Source organism: Lemur catta, chromosome 13 (genome assembly GCF_020740605.2).
Source record: "Lemur catta isolate mLemCat1 chromosome 13, mLemCat1.pri, whole genome shotgun sequence".
Classification (NCBI taxonomy): domain Eukaryota; kingdom Metazoa; phylum Chordata; class Mammalia; order Primates; family Lemuridae; genus Lemur; species Lemur catta.
In genome coordinates, this window is record NC_059140.1 from 58,908,638 (window position 1) to 58,934,364 (window position 25,727).

Here is a 25,727-nt window from a genome sequence, read left to right on the forward strand (position 1 = left end):
CTTTATTTTTAAAGCAGTTCCAATGCTAACAGTTTCCTCAAGGGAACCCTGTTGCAGTGCAAAGTACTTGGCCATTCCTAAGAAAGGCCATTTCACCTCATCTAGAGACAGGATATGGCAGAGCCAGGGAAACAAAGTTCTGACAAAGAAACAAATTCATGATCCCAGCCACATCTGCAAACAAGGCAGAGAGCGTGGGCTCTGCACTGTCCCAGAGGAACACAGAGTCCTGGAAGCTGAGTGGCCTGACACGATCTGCCCCTGCACCTCTATCCCTCTGCCTGGGGCTTTTCCTTTATTTGGTCCCTACTTCGTCCATCACAAGAGGCTGTCTTGGCCCTGCATCTGCTCTGAGGTGTTTGACCAGGATGTCCTGGTTCCCAAACAAACTTGGTCAAAGGGACACTCACCTCCTGAGGTTCCGCTTCGCTCTGTGGGTCTAAAACCAAATGCCTCTTGCCTTTGGGGTGGTGATGACAAAGGAGCTCCTTCATCCTGTCCAGAAGAGAAGCGGAAACACGCAGTGCCTGGTGTGGAGCCCCGATTCCTGCTTCATGGGTGTGAACTGCCCAGGCTGCTGTGAGATCACCATGGTCTTTGGCCGTGCACAAACGGCGGTTTTGTGTGGTGGCTATTCCACTGTCCTCTGCCAGCCCACCAGCAGGGTTTACGGGAGGATGCTCCTTCAGAAGGAAGCAGCCTGACTGTACTCTGAGTCAGGATGGGCGGGAAACCATCCCAATAAACACATTTGTACAAAACAAAACCCCCAAACAAACCCCACTTGCCTCTTGAACTGGATAGCACTTTTGGTTTATGAGGTGCTTTCATCATTTTATTCCAATTCTCCCATGAACCCCAAGAGATGGGATTATTATCCTCATCTTAGAGGTAAGGGACATGATGCTCAACGAGACCAGAAAACTTGCCCCAAGTCACGGGGCTAGGAGAGCAGGTCCAGGATTCCACCCTGATCCTGCAGACTCTGAAGCTTGTGCCAGGTAGAGTTTGTGGTTTCTCGGTGCCCACGGCCTGGCAAGATGGAACTGACTGTGGAAACTAGGGCGAGTCTTATCACAAATGTCAACTTCTCTCTTCCTTCTGTGCTCATCCCTTAGCTCATCTGACCTATGGGATATTTTCGGGTGTCACCCTTGTGGCCTCTATTTACAGAAGATGATGTTCGAGTGACAGGACAAATTAGACTGTCATGGGGAAGAGCTGCAGTGGTTTTTAGAGGGAAATTGATGTCATAGGTCTTTTTTTACAAGCGCTTTGTGGGTGGAAGTCATGAAGGGGAGGGAGGCAGTTGGTGGAGCAAAGATTGGGAAATTCAAAATTGGTTCCCCTCAGAAGAGGAAAAAAGGGAACCATCCTAAAGAAAAGCTTTTTTTTTTTTTTGAAGAGGCCAAATTCATTTTTCAGAGATACTTGATCTTTTTCATACCAGGGAAATAATACTTAAGGGTTTTTAGAAATAGTTACACACAGCTTCTTCCTAAAGGCTGAATCACAGACACTTCAGAAAGCTTCTTAGTAGGGGAGGCTCCGTGGACATGTGCTCAGTAGTCTCACTTGACAGGAGGGATAGATTCCCATTTTGAGTTTAACAGGCTCACACTGATCTCAGTTCAGTCTTCACCAGGATGGAGCTCGGGGACGTCAAAGCTCTCTCCGCAAGAACTTCCCCGTGGCTTGTGTGCTGTTCAGTGGGGCTGGACTCAGGCCCTGCTTCTGCAAGGGAAGGGAAGTGGCTGGCAAGAAGGGCAGCGGCCTCTTGGGGTGTAAACTCTTTTCCTAAAGGTCCACAGCACAGGGCAAGAATTCTTCTCTTGGCAAACTAAATTAGAAATAATTCAGTTACTTCTAAATACTAAATTAGCCCCAGGGGCTGTGGCGTAGGTGTCCAATTTAAAGGCCTTTCCCTTCCTCTGGACAGGGGGCCTTTCCTTGAAGCTCAGAAATTATCTCCCTAACATGCACGCTGTGTCTGCCTCTGTAACCCAGAGGTCAGAAATGCACAGAGTTTCCACAAGATGGAGGGCAAAAATATAAGTGGAAAACTGGGTGTTTCTAAAAAAACCAAGACTTAGAGAGAACCAAGCCACTGCCCATCCAAGCCTGACAGAATGTCAGCCCCAATGTGTGCATGTCTCCTGCCCTGACATTGTGTCCTCTGCAGGGGTGATGCTCCCAGCAAACACCCCCACCCCCTTCTACCTCCTCACCCCATGCATCCCAGCAGGTTAGAAGGAAAGCATGTGAATGAAAGAATTCAAACCAAGATGTGCATGATGGATAGCCTCTCAGGGCCGTTTCTATTTTAAAAGACAAGCCCCTTTTGCAGGGAAACACCACTCTGAAGATGATAGACGTCAGATGTTGGGGGGCAAGGAGCCAGGCCAGCTGTGTGGGGCTGTATTCCAGCCAAGTGACTGAATATGTGCTTTCATGTGGTTTTGTGGAGCTGCTACAATCCTCCACCTCTGCAGAGAATATACCCGTTTCTTCCAGTCGCCACGAAAGGTCATAGAGACAAAAAGAGATTCTTCAGTTCTGGCACTACATATTTAATATTCAATTTTTGTACTTGAGCCTGAGATGTATGAACATGCATATTCTATCAGCCTTGAAAGTAACTGCTCAAAAGTGTCAGAGCCCTAAAGGAGACTTTTCAGATAGAGATCCCTTCTTTGTCAACTGCCAAATAAACAGCGTTATTATCCAATGCACATGTCCATTAAGGAAGCCTTGGCCTTCCCCAGACCCCTTGTCAACTGCCCTTTTATTTTTGTGCATGACACCCAGGAACCTGAGCGTCCTGGCTTGCCGCAGAGGCCCTCTGATTCCTCAACAGCCTGGAGCTCTGTGGGAACCGCTCCCAGAAGCCAAGGCCAAGGCCAGTCAATCGGGCTGCTTTCCTGGCTTTGCCATTTGATTTCCACTGAGCCAGCAGGTATTCCTTTCTGGGCCATTTTCAGGGCTGAACTTCATATGGGCCATAAAATCTTTTGTAAAAGAAAATGGATCAACCAGCTTTGTTAAGACTCACTCTACTTCTGGAGTCCTGATGATGGGAAACTTAATTCGTGCTGGAATGAAGAAATGGGCAGTCTCATTAAATTAGCACGAGTATTTATTAATATAAATACATTGCACGTGAAAATCCAACTTTAACGCCCTGTCAGAGTAAATATACTTATTTTTCTTCAAGTTTCAATCAGTAAGACTTCATGTCTGGCCACGATGTCACGAGAGCAATTACACAAAGTGCTCTTGACAGGCTCATTATTTCTTGCCATACTCTGGTCCGTGTAAGGAGCAAACTTGCTTCGGGATGTTCAGAGAGACGTTGTTTTCTTCCATTTCCAGCTCAGACTCCAGCTGCCATCACTAAATGCTTCAGAGCTGCATTTCATTTTAATAAATTCTTACGTTCTGAAACTCCTCCGTGCAGCCTGAATTTATTGATGCACACAGGGAAAGACCTAGCGGCTCCAGAGTACTTCCGCAGAAGCCTCTGAAAAGTGGGAAGACTCCAGGTGTCTCTGGCACCTGCCAAGGGGAGGACCCTGAGAGGTGGCTGACACTCCCGAGCGCTTACATGTCCCCATGATGAGATTTCTTACAGCAGAACATGATGTTCTTGCCACCCTTGGGATCCAAACCACTTCAAAAGAGCATTATACTTTGCTCTAAGTGGCCAAATACCACAAGCAGCACTCGATTTTAAAATTATGTAACCCTGGCATTCCAAAGCCAACGTGCCCGGCCTTGCAAGAACAGACGCAGTCTCTGTTTGAAGGTAAAGGCCCCAGACAGCGCCTCGGCTCAAAAAAAGAGTTGTCAAATCATTCTTAACTTGAGATGTTTGCTTGGCAAGCATTTTTTCCTCTCTGGAGGAGATTTTTGTTTACAGGATTTAACGATTAAAAACACAATCGTGCATTGTTCAGCTACAGCACAAAGGTCAGCTCTGGGCACACAGTAGTTTTCCAATTCCTGGTGGTTTTTTTTAGTCCCACTGTGCAGATCGGCAGATGTGTGATGCTATTTTAAGGCAGCAAAGTGCAAAGTATGACAATAGGTAGAAATCTTGTGAATTACTATCAAACAGAAATATCTGTTCAGCTGAGGGAAAGCCCCCTTTTTCTAATGATGTTTGTGTAACTTTTTGTCTGCATATTCAGTCAATGCTATTTCATTAGGGCAGCTGATATAAGTGCCAAAATCCTCTGTATAATGGGAGGGCTCTGGAGTGTACAAGCGTTATGGAGACGAGGTTTTGCTAAAGTCATATGGCTCTTGTGAGCTATATAAGGGATCAAGCCAATTCCCCGTGTGAGATAATGGAACACGGGATTCTAGTGTTAGCGATCATTTTGTCCAACTCCTTTAATTCACAGATTTAATTCAATTGCCACCCACAAGTGACTAGCTCAAGTTTACACAGGTGGTTAATAGCTGCGCAGGGTCCAGAACTTCCTTTCTACAGATGACTTCTACCAGGAGTTTGTAAATTCTCCCTACGAATGGAAAACTGGAATTCTCTTCTGTTACCTGTAGTACTTTTACCAAGCAAGTCTTAGGAAAAAAGGTAAAGAAAAGGCAATAGGTACAAACTTTATGGCAGAACCCTGACCACAAATTGGACTCTTCATGTAAGTCTTTTTAAAAGCCACACATGTTAATGGGAAGAAAAAAATTTTTAAGGTGAACGTTTTATTTCTTAAAAAGATGAAAAAGCTATGTACAATTTACTAAATACAAGTGGACATTTGACTATTTCTGAGATGCAATTCCAGAAAAAAGTTGTCCAGGCAAGAGAGGCCGGCTTAGAATTTGTGGAATATCTACGGCTGCGATTGCCGGAAACAGAGAGCAATGCAACAAGCAAGCGACTATTCCTGCTGGTCCCTTCGTCCCTGTATGGCTCCACTCTATTCACAGAGGAATTTAATTTTGCCTGATCTGACAGGCACAGGAAGGAGCCAGGTGGAGGGAGGGTTGAAGCCTCCAGAATTGGCCTTTCAGGAACACTGACAATGCTGTCTACTGAAAACCACTTCGAAATGGCTTTCAAAGCCCTACAGTTTGTTTAGAGAAAATCTTGCTGGCATTGATGGATTTTTCCTCCTCTGAAGCTCACAGGAAAGTGTGTAAAGAATTAAATGATTCATTCCAAACATCTGATGGGTTCCCTTTAAGTACTCCCGCTCTGATCCACTTCTTGTGGCTGTGCTCAAGCCGCCCATCTGTGATGAGGTCATTTCGTCGGGCACACAAAGGATTCCAGGGGGAATATGCATCATATACTGCGGCTATTCACAGCACTCATTCCTCCCGGCTGCTCACGGTAACAATGAACCTTCTCAGCATTACACGTGCTTACTAAGGAGACAGGGGTTAGATGCCTCTCAATGGAACCCCCCTGAGGCACACAATGCATTTATTATAATGTCCTGGCCCTAAGAAGGGCCTGGGAACAGCTTGGAGTGGCCCATAATTAAGTACATTTAATAATAAATGCATACACTTCTTAGGTATTGCAAGAAGTGAAAATAAATCTTCTCACTGTCCACTCCCCCTTCCTCCTCATCTTTCCCTTTTACAAATAAGAAAAGCCAGGAGTTCTTTGATTTTTTTTTTTTAAATAACAATTGCAAAGGACGTCTGGCTAGTCAGGAAAGGGAAATTAAATTACTTGAGAACATTCTTTCCATGTCAAGAAAATGGCTTCTGCTTACTCAGGTAGTCACCCACGGGGAGGATTTGTTAAAAGGCTGTTCTTTTAACCACTCTTGGATTCTACTTCCAGAGGCTTCCAGTGGCAGTGACCCACCAGCAAAGGGCACCCTTTGGGGTTAACCTGCCAGTTGGATGGATGCTTCTTCAGCCCACTGCTGTGCCCAGGAAGGAAGAAATGTTCCCCTGGCAGTGTTCCATGTCCCCAGTCCCCACGCCTCCGAGTGCCTGAGTGCATGCAAAGTTTCTAACTAAATACAAGGGAAAGGAAGCAAGCTTCATGAACGAGCACAGGGTCAAGAAGAGAAGAGAAAAAGGCAGCAGGAGTGCAACACGTAGGCTTGCATGCTGCAGCACAGGGTGTGGGACTGCAAGGGCGCACAGGCACGGAAGGCTTGGGGGCTGGGAGCCCAGCTTTGCCCCTGCCTGGCTGAGAGCTCGGCTGACATTCTTGAACTTCTCCAAGCCTCAGTTTTCTTTATTATAAAATGAGATGTTACTAGTACAACAAATAGTTACTCAACAGTCTAGTATCAGGAATCTTGGGATTGTGACAAGTTCTCCAAGCCTCATTTTCTTTATCTGTAAAATAAGGTTGAAAATATCCATCTCACAAGTATTGTTGTGAAGATTGAACGAAATGTTTGAAATCACTTAGCATATACCTGGTACACAGTAAATAATCAGTAAATGCTAGCTGCTGTTATTATTAGTGCAATTACATTTTTAAAGGTGCTTATTGGATTGAAATTGTTTGCATCACTGTTGCATCATTCAATACACTGAGTAAGCATGTGGCTAGAGAAACAAGAAAGCCATGCAAACTCACTGGGTGGAACTGCGTTGGAAATCTGACCGCTTTTATTTCTTTGACAGTTAATGATAGGGAGATGGGGTGGTGGAACAAATGGGTGTTACCTTTTCTTCTGTCCTATAATTAAATAAAATGAAATTATGGACTTGTACAATTTCAATATACACGAGTGAACAGGATAACATTATTAACAAGACTGGTTTTACCAACTCAAGACCAGTTTTTCCAACTCACTAGTGCCTCGGCATTTCTGATTTTGCCATTAAATGGAGAAGAGGAGTTTTTTATTATACAGTTGAAGACAGAATGACATCTGCTGAAACATTTGATTTTAAACAAAGTGATATTGAGCCTATCAAAAAATAAAGGTCAGCCCAAGAGTGGGTAGGAATAAGTACACTTTGAAAGAAAAAAGAACGAGGCTTGAAAAACAAGTTTGTTTGTTTTTGTTTTTTATAGCTAGAGAAATCTCCAGTCACTATTTAGTTCACCCATACTGCCTTGTTTTTACTTTGCCATAAGCAATTTTTAAAAATTATTATTTTATTTATAATTGACATATAACTGTACACATTAATGGGATACAATGTGGTGTTTCAATGTATGCATACATAGTATCATGATAAAATTGGGGTAATTACCACATTGCCTTAGGTAATTTTTATATGAATGTTCTCAATAAATAATTTTTCTTATACACATTTGTTACTTTGAGCATTACATTTTGGACACCAAAATGGAGTAGTGTGAATCTTTTGAGAAGCACTAGAAGAACAAGAAGAAACAGTAAACTTGAGGTAAGACATCTTTCTTCTTCTGTTCTAGCAGCAAGGAGAATACGGCATTTGCTATTTATTTATTTATTTATTTATTTTTTGAGACAGAGTGTCGCTTTGTTGCCTGGGCTAGAGTGCCGTGGCATCAGCCTAGCTCACAGCAACCTCAAACTCCTGGGCTTAAGCGATCCTCCTGCCTCAGCCTCCCGAGTAGCTGGGACTACAGGCATGCGCCACCATGCCCGGCTAATTTTTTCTATATATATTTTTAGTTGTCCAGATAATTTTTATTTCTATTTTTAGTAGAGATGGGGTCTCGCTCAGGCTGGTCTCGAACTCCTGACCTCGAGCGATCCACCCGCCTCGGCCTCCCAGAGGGCTAGGATTACAGGCATGAGCCACTGCGCCCGGCCTGCTATTTATTTTTTAGAGAGCCTTTTAATAGTCACGTAGAAAGGCAACCACTCCAAGGATCATTTGATTCCTTTTGGCTTTGGCCAAGAAAATGAAATTATTGAGAAAATCCAACCTTCTATAAAATACTGCTGTTGGAAGGACTCTTCCTTTATGGGTTAAATCCTATCAAATCATTGTTTGCTAGGCAATGCAGAGTAAGGAAAAAATAAAAGTAATTATTGGACAGGGGCATGTTGGGTGGAGTTTGCACAGACTTATATCTCGATGTCAGAATGTGGCATCAAAGGCTCAGTTTGATGGGGTTGCTTTTCTTATCTTAGGTGACCAGATGATGTGTTAAGGCAAAAGCAAGGTATTCTTTTTCCCTCAGGTGTTTGGAAATGGACCAAGCACCATAGTTCTCAAAACCACCTTCCTTTAACCCTGACCTTTTATAAAATGCTGGTCAACTCGCTTCCTCTAATGACTTCTAAACCCATCAATTGTAGAATTCCAAGCACAAGTTTCCTTCTGGCTGCTTTTCTGAATTCTGATTACTGAGCAAATGTAGGAAGACCCAGGAATGCCAGAATTATCCAGTCACTGCATGGGTTCACTTTACTGATGCCTTCTTTTCTTTAGACTACTCTTTACTCCTATCTTATTTAAAATCCTGGGGTTATCAGGGGGATGAAGGGCACTTCTTAAACACTTGACAACATGGTAGAGGTGAAGATCTGTTGTAAAATCTGAGGGATGTCCTTGGTATCCATGGCAACGAAAGACCGGCCAGCGGGTAAAGTTCTCTGAAGCCTGCCAGGGTGGAGAGGGAAGAAAATTACCATTGCAAATTGGGGTTCCCCTTCCACCTCCTGCCCTGGCAAATCACAGCGTCCAAATGGTTTCTTAGGAAAGGAAGTTTTTACTTTCTAATACCTTGCTCACTGCGGGAAGTTGAATTGGCTGTCACTAAGCAATGAATGGCTTGGAAGAGCACAGGGAGCGACACAGTGAAAGCAGTGAACCGAAAGTAAGGTCTTTTCAGTGAGAAAAATCAGAAAATTTGAAAAGAAAAAAATTTCTTCCTTTTATTACTGTTGTTTCTTGGTATTTCATATTCCCTTGGTAGAACAGAGCCTGAGGGACTCATCTGGGTCCAGCAAATGTGTTGGCCTCACACTGTACTTCCAAGTGATTTTCCTTCCTTAGAACAGGCCTCCAAAAATGTGGCCCAGCCACAAGTGGTTCTTTCTGTCTTCCTTTTTCCCTCTCTCCTTCTCTCCCTCTTTTTTTTTTTTTTTGCTCCACATCATGAATGTGAAATGCAATCTGGATTATCCAATTGCTGCTTTGATGAAACTGAGGTTATATAGACTTATGATAATTTTTTTCAATTAATTTTTAAGTAAATTTTTAAAAACTTATAGCAGGCTTTGGTTTGAATTATCCTTAAAAATAACAGGCCATTGAAGTTATGACAATTTTTTAAAATACCAATTTATCATTTGGAACAAAAGGCCATTTTTGAAGGCAATAAAACTGCAAGACACAGTTGTCTTCAAAAGAACGCCTCCTTTCACTGTGCCAACAAAGTCTGGTTTGGGAATGACATTTAATAAAAGTCAACCATCCTGGGTAGTACCGCACACTTGGCGTGCCCGGCAGACCAGCTAATTCTGCAACATATCTTTTGCCAGTGGATGTTGGACCATTTCCCCAGGAAACCACAAGGGTATTATTGTGCTTTCCTAAGTATTCAAACAGGATCTGTTCACTAGAAAGACAAATTAGCCATTTCAACTCAACCGGTATTTGTTGAGCTTGCTGTCTGCCTAATACTGGGCTGATGCTGAGGAAAATCTGGGTAGAAAAGGCATGGTTTGAGTTCAAGGATGCCGAGGGTCTAGATGGCACAAAATGCTAACACGTAAAACTAAGAAAAATGCACATTTGTGCAAAAAAGTGACTGTAATCACGTGATATTAAGTCTGTTCTCAACCTTACTGTGCAACCCTGCAGCCAGGCAAAAGGAATAGAAAAAGATGTCAGCATTTTGGATACTAAAACATTTCCAGTGGTATTTATTGCCTGATGATAAATTTCTCTATTGAATATTCAGTATATTCAGTGTGGCATCTAACTATATATCTATGTATATTGTCATATGTTGTCCCTAAGTGTTTCACCGGCCTTGTCTCCCCAGTAAGAAGGGATATATATGTATGCCTATATACATATACATAGGGATACATATATGTAGACTCACATATACAGAAATATATCCCTTCTTATTGGGGAGATGTATCTATGGGGATGTAATATACGTGGTCTGTCTGGAAAGTATCCAGCTATGTAATTGTTCTTGTTATATTAACAGTGGCTGGATACTTTCTGGATAGCCCTTGTATATGTGTATGTATGTCTACATAGAATATATATAGGCATATATGCACACAGACACACATACTATATCTTATGCTAAGAAAATAGATGTTCACTATTTTGAATATGATTTGAACACAAAATGATTAGATTGAGTTTGGGACCTTGGTGTAAAGTGCCAAATATATAAAATACTATCTAATTTACTAGTGGACAAATCAAATTGCTATTTATTTTATAATATAAACTAAAACCTAATTAATTTGAAGTTATTATTGTTTATCCAAACAAAAGCTATAACATATCCCCTCAACTAGATTATAAGTTCCTTGAGGGTAGTGGTTCTAGTTTCTGTTTTTCCTCCCTCTCCCCCACTTGTCCCTCCCTATGCTAAACCCATGAAACTGTGTGTCAGCTACTCAGTGTCTCTATACCTGCTTTTTGCTGTATGCCAAGATGACACTTACCTGGTTGCTTGATCACCTAAAGATCCAATGAAAATGGCAAAAGCATTTACTTGAGGGTTACTTGTTAGGATTTGTGCAAACTTGGCAGGATGTATTCCATATCGTGACAGATTCGCATCACTCAAGACTATGACAAAGTACTCATCAGCTTCTTCTTTGACAATTTCCTTGATGGCGTGTTCTGTCCCCTCTAACGTGTGGTCCCCACTCATGCAGAACTGAGAGTGGGCATGCATTGTCTAGAGGTAAGAGACGTTGCACAAAAGCCATGGGTGAGACTTTTTTTTGACAAACATGATGATTTTTCTGTTGACCATGAGAACGCATAAATACCAATTATTACACATGAATAATATGTCTCCGAGTTCTATTTAATTTGTACATTTGAGTGACAATAGTTCATAGTAATATTTGTATGTGGTATAGACTTTTATTAGAAACAGGAATCATTCCAAAACTATCTCAGTTGGTACTTACTTTTAAAATTCAAGCTTCCATTTAAAGCAGGAAAATGTTAAAAAATATAAATGTGGTATCATATTGGAGGATGGAGATGAAACAGGAGAAAGACGAGGAATGGGTTGAGTTACCAATAAACAAAGTTATAATACTAAACACTGTATCACATTGATAGCAATGGAGGACATTTACTTTAAAATCATGGTATATGTGTGTTTCTATCACAAATTTAAGTCTATGAAATAGAATTTATTATTAGAAAATACCAAGAAATACATAAAATTGAGGATAGAGAGTATCCTAAAAGGAGTCATTCTTTTCCTCCTACTGAACATGCAGGGGCTGAGAAGAACCGTATAGGACATATGAGGGGACCCAGGCTGTAGACTGCAATCTAATACTGAGCATTCTAAAAATATGTAGGGAACAAATTTTAAATTGTATATGATGGAGAAAAGTATTTTAGGGCACAATGGGTGTTTTCTCAGTTTAATGATTGAAGGCTTGTGAAACAGATAATCTTTTTCTTTCCTGTATCTACTGCTTCTTCAAAGAATCTTTTTAGTCTTTAATCTGATAGAAACTTTCAAAACATAGAGATAATTGAATGTATTTACCTTCAGAACTTCTAGTCTTTGCTTGTTGTCCTTGGGGATTTTGTTAATCGGAACTAGGCCAATGTTGTAGCCATCTCCGGAGTGTCCAGCGATGTCGTACTGTACGCGAGAGAATCAGAGAGTTAGAAACCTCTATCCACTAAAGAACTGTAATCGGACCTACAAATGTCCAAGTCTTCTGACTGCTGTTGTCCAGAGTTGCTCAAGATACGGCCATAAAGAAGTGCAGTGAGATAGATGTTTATCAACAAAGGCAAACAAAATCCAGACTCATTCATTTCTGATCCATCCTCTTCTGTGATCTCCATCCTCCAGCAGGAGGTAGAAAATATAATGAGGCTTTCAGGGTCTACCATGAATTTCATTCTTAACTTTCAGGGCATACTTAAAAACACACACACACACACACACACAGAGTGAGGGGCAGAATTCTAAGTTCCCAGCCCCCTGGTGGACATGCTCTTTAGGATCTTCTCCCCTTATATGTGGACAGGACCCATAAATATACTATGATATTACTTGTGATTATATTAACTTATATGGCAAAAGAGGTTTTGCAGATGTCATTAAGTTTATCTAACTTTGAGTTAATTAAAAGGCAGATGGTCTGGGTGGGTCTAACCTAATCACACGAGTCCTTTAAAAACAGAGTTTTTTTCTGGCTGCTGCTAGCAGGGAAAGATAGAAAGATTTGAAGCATTAGGGAGATTTGACATGAAGGAGTTATCTATGGCTGAGATAGAGGGGGCCACAGGGTACGAACCTGACAGTGGCATCTAGGAGATGAGGACAAACCTGGCTGAGAGCCAGCAGGGAAACAGGGATGTCTGTCCTACAACCACAGGAACTGAATTCTGCCAACTATCTGAATGGGCTGATTCTTCCCAGAGCCTCCAGTAAGAACCCAGCCCGGCCGACACCAGATTTCAGTCTGAGAAGCCCCTGAGCAGAGAACCCAGCTAAGACTGTATAGACTTCTGAACTACACAACTATGAGTTAATAAACGAGTACTGTTTTAAGCTGCTGTTTGTGGTAATTTGTTATGCAACAATAGAAAACTAAAATATACAGTTTTCTTCTCTTGGAAAAAGGAAAGTATATTTATTGTAAAAATTACAGAAAAGCACAAAAGAAAGTAAAAATTACCCATAATCCCACTAAAGATGGTTAATGTTTTGTTGGATAAGCGCCTAGGCTTTTATTTCCTTTCAATATATGTGTAAGAGGTTGCACATTCACATACAAACAAATCTACATCAATAACATTTTTAACTAAAAAGGATAATGTTGACCGTGTAATTTTATAATCTGCTTTTCCACTTAATAGTGTATGACATATTTTTCAATTTAGAAAGTACCTCTTTAATTCCCTATCTTGCTATGTACACGAATAAGTCCTGTCTATTGAGAAAAAGCTAGAGCTGGGCGTCGGGTGCAACTCTTTTACAGAATATGGAAAAAGATTTTGGGCCTGAGGTAAACTGAAATTGGGGCAAGGTAGTTCCCTCCAACTGTTGAGTTTGCCCCCAGATTCCCTCTTCCCTCCTCTTTCCCTCTAAAAATTTTTGTGATGCTGATATAAAGATAAGAATAGACCCTGGGGCATCTGAGCTTCTGGAGCATCTGCAAAGAAAACCCTGAGTGTGGGTCTGGGGCAATAGATTTTAGGGAGACCTTGGAGTTCTGTGGGATAAAATGTTTAAGAATCAGCGATATCCACCAACCAACCATCGATCAACAGACAGCTTCTGAGCAGCCACCATGTGCAAACCACTACTCTAGGTGTTGCAGGGGAATGCAATTATTTCTTTTCATGTCTGTTCCTTTTAAAGAGGTGAGTCCTTTGAGGGTGAGGCCATAGCATATTTATCTTTGAATTTTTAGTATCTGTGAGGGGGCCTAGCATGTTTATTGGACAAATGCTTTAAGAGAGTTTGCAATCACGATGGGGCAATAAGAAGCTTTCCTTTTGCATGCGGGCTACATTTTTCTACAAATAATCTGTTTGGAAGCTGGAATGCAATTTTTTTCCCTCAGCAATCATGGGATAAATGGTGGTTAGCCCAAGCCAGCTGACAAAAAACAACCCATAACATAACTGAAACCATTGTATTTAAAATGAAAAGAAATAGAACATTTCTGTTGAAATCATTATTGTGCAAAAACGGGAAGTTGAATGGGGGGTTATCTGGGGAAGATGAGTTCCGTGGTAGACATCCTGAACTTGTCCACCAGGGGACAGATGTGGCTGCAGGTGAAGACTTAGCAGTCATCCCCAGGAGGGTGACATGAATGGAGGCCCATATATGATGTCGAAATATGGAAAAGCTATAAATCTAGCTATAAACTGTAAAATAAAATAGGATAAAATGCACAAGGATTTCAGGGATACTCTGAAAAGTAGAGAAATCATGATTATAAAAACTTTGAGCTAGTTAGAAAAAATTCTGATCTAAATGTTAGGTGGTTTGATAATGACAGTGAGGCTCTTGTTTATTGACTCCGATGGTTCGTCCATGGAAGTGTGCTCAAGGGAGGAGGCCTTGACACGTCTGATCTGACAATGGTCATGGCAGGAACTGTGTGTAGCCAAGAAGAAAGTTCTCCTAGGAAGGTGCCAGGTAGGCTGCTTTCATTATAGGGTTGGTGAAGTAATCTGTTAAACAGAGTCTTACACCTGAGGAAGAAGATCTGTTCCCTACACAGAAGTAGGTTTCTTACACTGGGCTGAGGTAAGAGGGCTATGGATGCATTTGACTTTTTCTTCCCTTTTACCTGATGGCTAGAGTTCTTACTATCAGATGACAATGGATGAGACTATAGAAATCTTTGGCCATATGGTCTGTTCATAGAGTCAATGTTAACTGGTTACTGCAAGGAAAAAAGTTGCTGGTTAATTATTAAACAAATAGCAGTCAACAAATAAAGTTGGATGCTCTTTATCGAAACAAGATACTGGCTGATTAAAACCTTCAGAAACTGCTCATCTCTATTGATATGGGGGAAAAAGAAAAAAAAAACACCTTCAGAAATATTTTAGCAACTATCCATCTATCATTTTATTGACTGATTGATATGTCTATCTACCATTTAAATACATGCCCAGGAGGAAAAAAGTATACTATAATTTTCCAGGCAAACGAGACAAAGATAGGTGGGTTGCAGACCTCCTTTTTTTCTCCTTCTTTTGTTCCTTTTTTCCTCCTTTTTCCCTTTTCTTTATTTGTGGAAAGGAAAGTGCTATTTGCAGAAAGATCAGCCTTTGTCTGTGCCTACTGAGTATTGCAAAAGCTGGAGCACACACCTAAGGGAAAGGACGGGGCTTACAAAATGGTTTGCAGGCTCTAGTTTCTCATATTCCAGATGGGCTTGGGGATTATTCTGTGTCTAAAGTCAATAAAATGATTGAGAGGAATCCAAAGTACATCCAAATGTGGACCATTCCCTGGTGTTACTATAGATCATTTTTAGCTTCCATTAAAAACAATACTTCTTTGTCACAATTATCTAGTATTTGCTATCTAAGGATTCTACCATGTTTTGCAAACAGTAATTTGCTAATCCTCAAAACTGTCTGGATTCAAGGAACAGGTACACAATCTCATTCTTTTCCATCCTCTAACTCCTAATTCTGCCACTCACCCAGTCTTGTTCCTGCTGTGACCATTGTGAAATCTGATATGACAGGGCCTTGAGCACACTTCCATGGAGGAACCAAAGGAGTCAATAAATAAGAGCCTCACTGTCATTATCAAACTACTTAACATTTAGATCAGATTTTTTTCTGAGTAGCTCAAAGTTTTTATGATCATGATTTCTCCACTTTTCAGAGTATACCTGAAATCCTCATGCAGTCTTACGTTTAGCATTTGGCATAAGTATTAAGCCACAGTAGTAAACAAAAACCTCAACTAGAGAAGACCAATTTGAATACTTTTTTGCTAGAAACTTGTTTAAATGCCCTTTTGCTATTATTTTCTATAGAAAATCTCATTCATTTAGAAAGGTATAACAAATGAAAACAAATGCTGAGTTTCAGTCTAAGATACAAAGGTTTACCATCAAATAACAAGAATGATTTATAATACTTAGAATGCAAAGAAAACTCTGCTTAGAACAAAGTGCTACTGGCATTTTTATGAATAAGATTTATGTGAAAATTTCTATGAGGGAGGATAATCATTTGCTAGCTGTAGGAGAGGCTATGCTTTATTATGCATCCACATTATAAGTAGGTATGAGACAATCATATGAGGCTATTTCTGAAAACTAGTATGTAGGAAATTCTAATCTCCTTTTAGAAATCCAAACACACCATTCTGAGATGGCACCACTAACTGTGGGCTGCAAAGGATTAGAAGACAAATCTGTGATTTAAAAGGTCAAGAGAAGTGCCAGCAGAACCCTAGGGTGTCAGTTATCTAATAACTTATAGTATTAGCTGGCTAATCTTTCTTCATATCATAGAAGTCAATGTGAAAAGAGCAATGTTCTGAAAGGTCAAGGATTCTAGACTTGGCTCTGACATTAACAAGCTTTTTGACTTAGAGCAAGTCACTTAACCTCTGCAAACCTTGTTTCTACCTTGTAAACAATGTTGGCTTAGAAGATCTCTAACACTGTATATGCTTGTAAGTCACTTAACTTCTCTGACAAATAGGGATAATCTCTGTTTTACCACCTCACAGGGCCAAAAGATAGGACAATGCATTTAATGACTATAAATGTTCAATGCTTGTATAGTTTGTTGCAGTTTACAAAGTGCTTCCATATGTCTCATCTCATTTTGATTCTCTGCACAGCCTTTGGGGTGGGTGTTATCTCCATTTCACAAATGAAGAAACTGATGCTTAGAGAGATTAACAGACTTTATTAAGGTCATGGATCTGGTGTTGGCAAAAGTGGAAACCAAACTCAGATGTTCTGATTCTAAATCCAATGTTTTCACTACCAAGAAATAACCAACCTCCCAACTATTCTCCCCTCCCATCTCTATTTAAGCTTCTGAATGGTTGGCTTGGCCAATATTTCTATATCAACAATTGAATCAATTCTGAATTCTTATTTAATTTTGAATGGACTAAGAAAAATATGTACATCCTTCTTTGGTCCTATCTCCATGTAGTAATAAAAATTTATTAAAAGCCTTAACCGACGGGATGACTGGTCTCCATTTCTAAACCTGTGAAACATTCCTGAGGTTTTGGGAAGAGGTCAATTATAGACAGTGAACTAAGCTCTTGATAGAAGAAATTTCCCCAGCAGGTGCTGGTTTCTGAGTCATATCTTTCCACATCCTTCTGGGAGTTAATCCAGCCTTTCTGACCAAGGTATCTTTGAGAAAAGCCTGTCTATCATACCTCCTTGGGGTGGTGAGGTGCCAAGGGCAGAAGACAGGGTACTTTACGTAAATGATACACTTGCTCCTGAATTACAGCTTTTAAACATACCAATTGGATAGAAATAAAATGGCTGTGAGAAACAGGGATAAAACATCAGCCAAGAGCCCTAAAGCAGGAGTCAGAAGTTCTGGCATTTCAATGCAGCCGTGCGACTGTGGGCAAAGCATTTAACCTCTTTGAATCTTGGTTTTCTTATCTATAAAACAAAGAGGTTGGTGAAAATAATTTCCAGGAAATTCCTATCCCTCAAAGTTCTATGCAAATTCAACAGTGTGTCCAGGAATTAGAATGAAAAAGCCTGATTCTCTTAGTTTTAGGAACACCTATGCCTTGTTTTTTTCTGTCAAGGGAAGAGTGAATCAGTGAATCATCTAAGTCTAACCAAGGATCAATGACACCTTTTCCAAAAAGAAAGCCCTCAGAGTCTATACGAAATAATCAAGTATTGGCCCTAGAATAGCGGCTTTCTAACTCTTTCCTTCCATTTAAAAAATTTCAGCAGTGGAACCCTTTCTTCAAATGAAATATTGCACAAAAGCCCAGCTTATGAAACATCATACACTATCAATACACGTGGAATTGTTCTAGTTGAATTGGGGATGGTGGGGGATGGGGCAAAAAGTGCTGCTCACTTTCCCCACCCCCCAAACAATCTTCAAGGGCTCCTTGTTACATTGTTAGAAAACCACTGCTTTAGAATATGGTTTATGTGCCTTCGTAGAAACAACACATTTGAGGTCCTTTCTTTTTGTCAAAGTACAACTTCTGAATAGCTGAATAAATCTGTTTTCTGGTGCCACTGTTTGAGTGTTTAGCAAAGAAAGTCACCTAACTTTGATGTTATCGAGTACTTTGAAAAAAATTAAGGCATTAAGAGCTTTTGATAAGGAGGTCTATTTTAAGGTTATAGTAAAAACATTCCCAGGGGCTTGGAGAAATCATGAGGAACAAACTGGAATGAAGGTAAAGGAAAAAAACATTTCCTGATTAAAATAAAATAGTTCACATAATCATTACTATTCCACTTTTCACTCCAGTGTTTAAGCACTATGTAAACATTAAAAATTATGATATTAAGATCAGAAGAGTTTATGCTGATTATAAGCAAATGATGTTGCTCTACTCTTAAGTGACCTACTGTGAATCTATTCCCGGGGATAACTGAATTTAGTTCCTAGAACAATTATGAGAAACTTTAAAAACTCCAAATGGTTTAGAAATGCATCTTGCCATTGAATTACCTTTCCTTCTTAGTAATTCTTGCTTGAGGGTCCCTGTGGTTTGGCACAGCTCATGATAATGTAGAACTGGAAAATGGAGGCTGACTTCAAATGAGGCTACTGGGCCTAGATCGTAATGACCCACCACTCAGGAGCTGAGCCCAAGCCAAACAAAACACAAAGCCATTGCCAAGAGAGACAGGGAAGAGTCCAGATCACCAGACCAGGCCAATGGCTTCTGAAGGTTTCAAAGCAAATACAGACTAGACACCTTTACAACTGAGTGATAAATGCAGGAAGACAGCATTAAGAATTGTCTGGAACTGGGAGGGAGGGAGTCTCAGATCACACCACTGAATTCCTAGAGATACCACATGAGATGTCATTCTGGGCTACAGAATATCAGTTTTTCACCAGGAGCTCCTCGAGCTGTCTTCTGCTCATCCATCGTTTTCTATTTTCTGAGTAAATTAAATCCTTTCATTAGTTACTCCTAGTCCTTATGTGTCTTTCACAAATGAGCAAATGAAAGTACTGAGTTGAATATGATCATACAATATAAGGACACGGAACAGAATGCACGGTACACAGCCACTTGGTATATATGCATCAGATATTTCGGAGAAGAAACCAAAAAATCCACTAACAGTGGTTGCCACCGGAAAAGGGAGCCTAAAGCCGAAAGGGGGTGGGCAGAGGCTTACTCGTCACTCTTACTCCTCTTCTACCTTTTACATTTTGTACTACATGTACATATTACCCACACCCCGAAACTTTTACAGTCAGCCCTCCCAGCCCTCCCTATCTGCAGACGTGGAACCTGGGGATACAGAGTGCTGATGGGAACACTTGAGCGTCAAGGATTTTGGCGTCCTCAGGGGGTCCTGGAACCAATCCCCCATGGATACTAAGGGATGACTCTCATCATAAACAGTAAAAGCTCTCACAGAATGTAAGTAGTGCCATCCAGCTTCCTCTTGCCCTCTACAGAGGAGGCCTGGGAAGCCCTAGCAGAGACTGGGTGGCCTGTAGCCACTCAAAATCTCAGACATGTGGGCAGGGGTGGTAGGAAGATGTTACAAAGTCTCCAATGTGCGTGGTGTAGAAGGAAGGCCTGCTAGGAGTTCTGGAAATAACAGGGGGCATTGGAACAAGTTAAATAGCACCACGAGAAAACAACCAGACTCATCCAGAATAGGGGACATTCTATAAGACAACTGGTCTGCACTCTCAAGAAAGTGACTGTCATGCAAAAAAAAAAAAAAAAAAAAAAAGGAGGTTAATGAGACATTACAACCTAAAGTAAGGTGTGGACTTTGATTGGATACTGGATGGGGGCAGGGTGGGGAGAGGGGACAACTATAAAAGATACTTTTGGGACAGTTGGGAGAATTGAATTTGAATTGGACATTATAAGATAGTATAGGATTACTGATAATTTTCTTAGGTGTGATGATGGTATTGAAGTTGTGTTAGAGAACATCCTCACTCTTAGGAGAAGTATAATAAAGCATATAGAGGTAAAGTATTGTGCTACTTATGTAATTTACTTTCAAATGATTTAGAAGGGGGAGAAAAGTACTGCAAATGTTTGGAGAGAAACATGAAGCAAGTGAGGCAGAATGTTAACAACTGGTGAACCTAAGTGAAGGCATATGGGTGCTCATTTTACTGTTCTTTCAACTCTTTTGTAGGTTTAAAATTTTTCCAAATAAAACAGTTGTGAAATAAAGGGGAAAGTTTAAAAACAAAACCAAACAAAAAAAGGGAGAACAAACAAAAGAAGAGTCCTGGGCTCTATCCTACTCTGTCTCCAATTAGCCTTCCGACTTTGGGGAAAGTCCTTCGTGTGTCTGGGTCTTGGTTTCCTGTTTGTGGAATGAGGAACTGCAGTAAGTGACCTCCAAAGTGACCCTGGCTCCAAAGTCTGTGGACATGATGAGGAATTTGTAGGAACAGGATTCGTACGTCTCCCTGGGCCACCCTATTCCTCCAGACACTCACCCAAACACAAGTTTTCCTAAAAGAGGTTCAAAGAGCTTCTTTTGTGAAGTCTTAAGATCTTTTCCTTTGGTTGCGATGATACACTGGTTTCTTAAGACTTTTTTTTCTCCTTAAAAAATGTTCTAATAGAACTGTGGTAAGTGTGAGGGGTATGTTTACAAGTGCAAGAAAATGCACAAAAGCAAAACCATTAAAACACTTCCTGTTAAAAATCTAATAGCATAAAAGATGATAGAGCTACTTCAAGCCCTGAAAAAAGTTTACTTTGTCTTGGTGCCTTGCTACAATTTCATCTGGATTTGTCAGTCACATATTACTACGGTTATCTTCTCAATATATCTGTGGTTATACTGAGGAAATTCTTTACACTGTAGGGGCAACTGAAGACAGTGTCAGCAAAGTACTGCAGTAGGGACGACCCTCTACAGAGGAGTGTGTGAAGAGGCTCTATGCCTCCACACTGTTCACGGAACCTTCTGTTGGAACATGTAGTTTTCATGTCTCCCTCACTAAGCTACAAGCTCAACTTTGTACCTAGCAGAGTGCTCTACTCTTAGCAAGTGTTCAATTAATGTTTGAATTTTGTTGAACTTAATTGACTTCCAGCAGGTCACATGGCAAGTTTGGTTTGTAACTATCAATAAAAAACAAAAGGAAAGAATTTCTTGTGAAACGATCATTTTCTTGATATTGTTCCTTTTTTGTGTGACACATCCAGTTTTGTTAACAGTTCTTCTAGATTATAGACTTTTGAAAGTGAGAATTGGACAAACAGGAATCTCTCTATACACTCCACTGTGAGATGCCATGAAATACTCAGCCCACCCTGTGACAATGACACCATCTACCTGGAAGCATCAGAATGGCTCTCTGAACCCTCTAGTAGCTTTGCCACCTTCTGCCCTCTGTCTCGTTCTTTACCCAGTCCTAGGGACCCGTGTCTTGGTTAATTCCTAATTTCTTGGTTAACTCCTAATAAATCTTCTTTCTAAAAACTTGGAAGAAGTACCTTTACATGTCAGAGCAGTTCTGTTCTCAAAGATGTAGAAATCCTTTAACTGGAAATTTTATTTTAGATAACTATGAATTTGCCAGTTTTAACAGTGGTATGTTTGCTATGGCCTACAATGGGTTAAAAATCTCCATATAGCTCAAAGAGAGCTGAGGAACAGTGACGTTCAAGATCCATAAGAGACGCAGATGGGCTCACTCAAATATTAGCAGACCCAAGGGTTTTAAAACATCAGGTGGGATGTGGATATTTATGTTGATACAATGGATGTCTAACCATCCACTGGTCACCAATGGTCCATGATTTAAGAATTATATTCCACCTTATGTTAGAAATGATCTCAAATATTTTAAATAAATATTTTCTATAAACCCATAGAACATAAAAAAAAGCAAAAAATAAAAATCAAGAAAAAGGTACATCTGAAGAGAGGGAGGGGCAGGGGAAGGAAAGAGCTGAATACCAGTCTGCCAGAGACACAACAAAGCTGTCATAGCTGGTCTTTGATTTTGGCTCTGAGCTTCCTGGCAACTAAAACCAAGAGGGAATGTTGAGCAGTCCCACCATGGCTTTCACTAATCATGAGGGGAAACTTGTTCCGGTTCTTCAAGGGAAACAAAGCTACTCCCCATGGTGAAAGTCCATGTCTTATTTGTATTTGCATCCTGTACTGGTATAGGGCCTGGTGACCCCCAGCAGCCCTTTTCTTACCACTTAATTCTAAAAGGGATTTCTTATGCATAGCTTCATACAAGGGACTCTGGGGAATTCAGGGGGCAGAATCCTTAATAACAGCCCTACAGTAAATGAAGTGATGGGTTTCATCAATCTGCTTCTTGTTGTATGCCTCATAACACAGAGAAATGGCTTAGGGAAACAACTCTGGGGTGCAGGTGGGATGTTGAGCCTAATAATGATCTCAGAGTGCTGATTTCTGACAGACATGTTTGATCCAGAATAAAATCTAGAATATCTATGGATAGACGGTGCGCCCTTTACACATGTCTGCACATCCACCATTTCTCTCAACTGAGCTTTTGATAATAATTAGATGGCATGTGATTACATTCAAGGTTTTTTGTTCTGGTAAGGGCCACAAGCGCAGGTGCTCTTTGTGGTTGGGCATAAGAGCAGATTAATAGGCTCACAGTGGGCAGTCACACATCAGTATCAGGAGATCCTTCTCCATACTCAGATCTCTGAAATGGAGAGTGTACAGAAAACTGGGCAATAGCGAAATGGAAATAGCTTAAATGGGAAACTGTGTTTCTCCCAGGGTAATCTTCTTCATTGTCAGCTGGGGAGACACCTATGACTGTATAACTCAAGCCCACGTGGGAAGGGAAAGCCATGCTGACACAGTGCGCTTTATGGGTAGGCTCATGCCTCGGAAGGCTGCCTGGTTGGCAATGGGACAAGAGTGGGTGGGGATGAGGAATTGGGATAAGAGCAGGAGGCTCTGAGAAGTCTGGGAACAGACTTAGGGTGCTTCTAAGCGGTTGGTTTTCCCCTAACTTTATGGCTAACATCATACAACTTGTGAAGTGCATTGCTTTCTTCTGTAGTCATTGGTACTTTAAATTATGGTACTATTTTCTGATTATTAAAGCAGATAAAACAAAAGCTTCATTTTCTCTGCACTGATCAATGAGCTGGTGAGAGGATGAAGGTTTTGTCCACTCTGGATGGAGTCTGCATCCACTTATCCATCATCGCGCCCTAACTTAGGCTGACTCCTGGGTGGATATGGTCAATGACACCTCTCATCATCCTTAGTTCATGCCATTACCTTGAACTTCTCCTCATAGTTCTCGAAGGCTTCCATGACCATACACACAGCCTCCATCGAGCGCTCGAGCCGGCCATCCACCCCGTTGAAGCGGTACATGCTGCCAGACACATCCACCACCAAGCGCAGGCGCTTAGGCTTCTGTTGCGGGCTGCCCAGCTGAGGGAAGGAACAAGAGAGAAGCCTTGTGAGCCAGCAAACCACCCCTGGCTGCTGTCCTGGGGATCTCACCGAGGTCCCAGAGTGCTTGCCTGGAGTCGGGCGGATCAGCCGTAGGCTCAGCCCTGTACATGGCTTCCTGGCAGGTGGGAAGGTGCCCACGGATTGTATTTCAGTAAATAGGATTTCAGACTTGTGCTGATAGTTGGGGCCATATGGAAAAGATTTCCCTTTGGAATACAGTCCTTTCAAAGCCCGCTCTAGTCTAGTAAAGTTGCCTTACTGAGGCTGCTGCCTTAGAAATAATATGATGTCTTAAAAATAGTAGTGTGGAAAGATATAAACTGCAACATGTCACCTTCACTTCATGACTTAGAGTCGGTGACTCCAGCAAGAGTGTGTGTGATTTCCGAGGGAAGCTCACTTGTACCTGTTGTGTAGTGACCTGAAAATAATTTTCAACATCGGCCACAAGAAATGTCAGATTCCTAAAACAAGGTTATATGAGAGGGGTTCTGGCAAAGAAAGTAAGGAAAATATTTTTAAAATGTCTTTTGTCTTTAATATAAGCATTAAGTTTTCTCATCCTTCCAGTTACTGAACTATGGCTTCTCTTTTCTTGGCAGTTAAATGGCATCTAACTGCTGTCTAGAAACAATTAAATGTGAAAATGTGAAATGTCAATTAAAATGCGAAATAAACTTCCAGTTTGATTTTGGACCCATGAATGCCAATTGGTAAATTTTTTTTAAAGAAAGTTTGTCTGTTTATTGACCAAAAAAAAGAGAGAAAAATTCCTGATTATTCCGTTATTATATACTTGCTGACATGTATGAAGATTAATGAGCAGAGGTAGTAATTTCAAGAAAATACCATCGGTATTAAGAGTATAATTGTTTGAGGCAAATTTAACATATTTCTTAAAAACTTGTTGAGTCTGCCTAAATTAATAATGCTGTCACATATGCTTCTATGACTACTCACAATTTCAGATGTATCCAAACACATTTGTTGACCACAATGAGTCAGTAAAGAAAGCAGTTGTTGACTCATACCAATGACACAGAAATAAGAACTCCCCAAACTACCACTAGATCCTCTAAATAAACATTTAAATGGAGTGACTCTCCTTCCCCCCACCACTCACTGGAACCCCGGCTATCAGTGGCTACTCAGCAATTCTGGTCATTCAGGAAGACAGGCCATCACGGAGCTCTCCAAGACACTCAGTATTTCATCCTGTTGCCATTTTTTTTTTTTTTTTTTTTTGCCATTGTATCGGAAATATCTTTAAATTATGGCTGTGTAAAACTTTACATATTACAATTATAGTTATTTAAGGGGGACTTCCTTATTTCCTAAAATTTTCTTCAGTTATATGATGGACACAGTTCTTTAAACTAATAGAACAGTTGAAAACTACCAAGATTGCTCTCTTGTTTTCACCTGAAGGATCCTCTGGGATTAACAGACTCACAGGGTGTCTTTAGTTTCCCCTCCAGGGGACCTTCTGTGTCCTGGGAGCTGATCTGTATGGACAGTGTTGGGGCTTAGAAAGCGATACCCCAAAATATGGTGCTTTGACATGCTGAAGCCGTCTCTCAAGGTCTCTCTGACCCCACCTCCCCCTGGTCTTCCCGTTTTCTCTCTCTCCCAGAGCACAGGATGAAGTGAGGAAACACTGAAGTCTGTCAACACACCTGGACAGACTTGTCACAAACCACTGTCTGCTCTGTAGGTCCAACAGACTTTGTCCCAGGCCACTGTATGTTCCTCAAGCCCATTGGATTCCCCTAAAAATCATTTACCACCCCCTAAAATCATCTACACTTACCCACCCTAAAAAGAAGGGTACATAACAATCTGTACTTCACTGAGTGGTTGGGGTAATCACCCTGATTTTCCTCCTGTCCATGTCAATAAATTTGTATGCCTTTTCGCCTATCAATCTGCCTTTTATCAGTTGATTTTCAAAGAACCTTCAAAGAGTGGAAGGGGAAGTTTTCCACTGGCACCTACTACCATATCAGCCACTCTCTTGGCAGCCGGCTTTCAGTGGGTTCTGCTGATAGGATGCACTGGCAGGTGATCAGAGGGTTGGGATATTTGCTCCCTCAGCTCCTTCTCTGCCATTGCTGATGGGATAGCTCTGCTACCAAAGGCCACAGCGCCATAAACTACCCTCTCCACGTTCCAGTAACTGCTCTCTCACTCTGTCCTTTTAGACCCAAGGGTGAGTTAGATCCCTGCTATTGCTAGGCCTGGGTTACTGGGTTACTGCACTGTTTCTTTTTGGTTTTCCTAAACTCCACCCTCACCTTTGTAAATGGTCTTTGTATTGAGTGTTCCTTAAGTTACTCAATTTGGGCATGTCTTATGTTTCTTGCCAGGACTTTGACTTGTGTAACAAATAGTATAATATTTTTGTTTCTTCTTCTTCTTTTTTAAATAACGCTTTCCTTGGTCACCATATTCAGAGCTGAT

At 41.0% G+C, this 25,727-nt stretch overlaps 1 protein-coding gene and 1 pseudogene across 1 annotated transcript in view; one reads left to right on the top strand and one right to left on the bottom strand.

Annotated features, from left to right (window-relative positions):
• The first annotated feature begins 554 nt into the window (after nucleotides 1-554).
• LOC123649076 lies at nucleotides 555-795 on the top strand (annotated as a pseudogene).
• Nucleotides 796-8,371: 7,576 nt separating this feature from the next.
• VWA8 (von Willebrand factor A domain containing 8) overlaps nucleotides 8,372-25,727 on the bottom strand; it is a 314,655-nt gene continuing 297,299 nt past the window's right edge. Inside the window, exons 42-45 of the mRNA XM_045566813.1 lie at nucleotides 23,085-23,243; nucleotides 11,657-11,755; nucleotides 10,581-10,819; nucleotides 8,372-8,544 (exon numbers count right to left, since the gene is read on the bottom strand). Coding sequence (XP_045422769.1) covers nucleotides 8,436-8,544; nucleotides 10,581-10,819; nucleotides 11,657-11,755; nucleotides 23,085-23,243 — 606 coding nt within the window. The 3' untranslated portion in view covers nucleotides 8,372-8,435. The remainder of the gene's footprint in view (nucleotides 8,545-10,580; nucleotides 10,820-11,656; nucleotides 11,756-23,084; nucleotides 23,244-25,727) is intronic.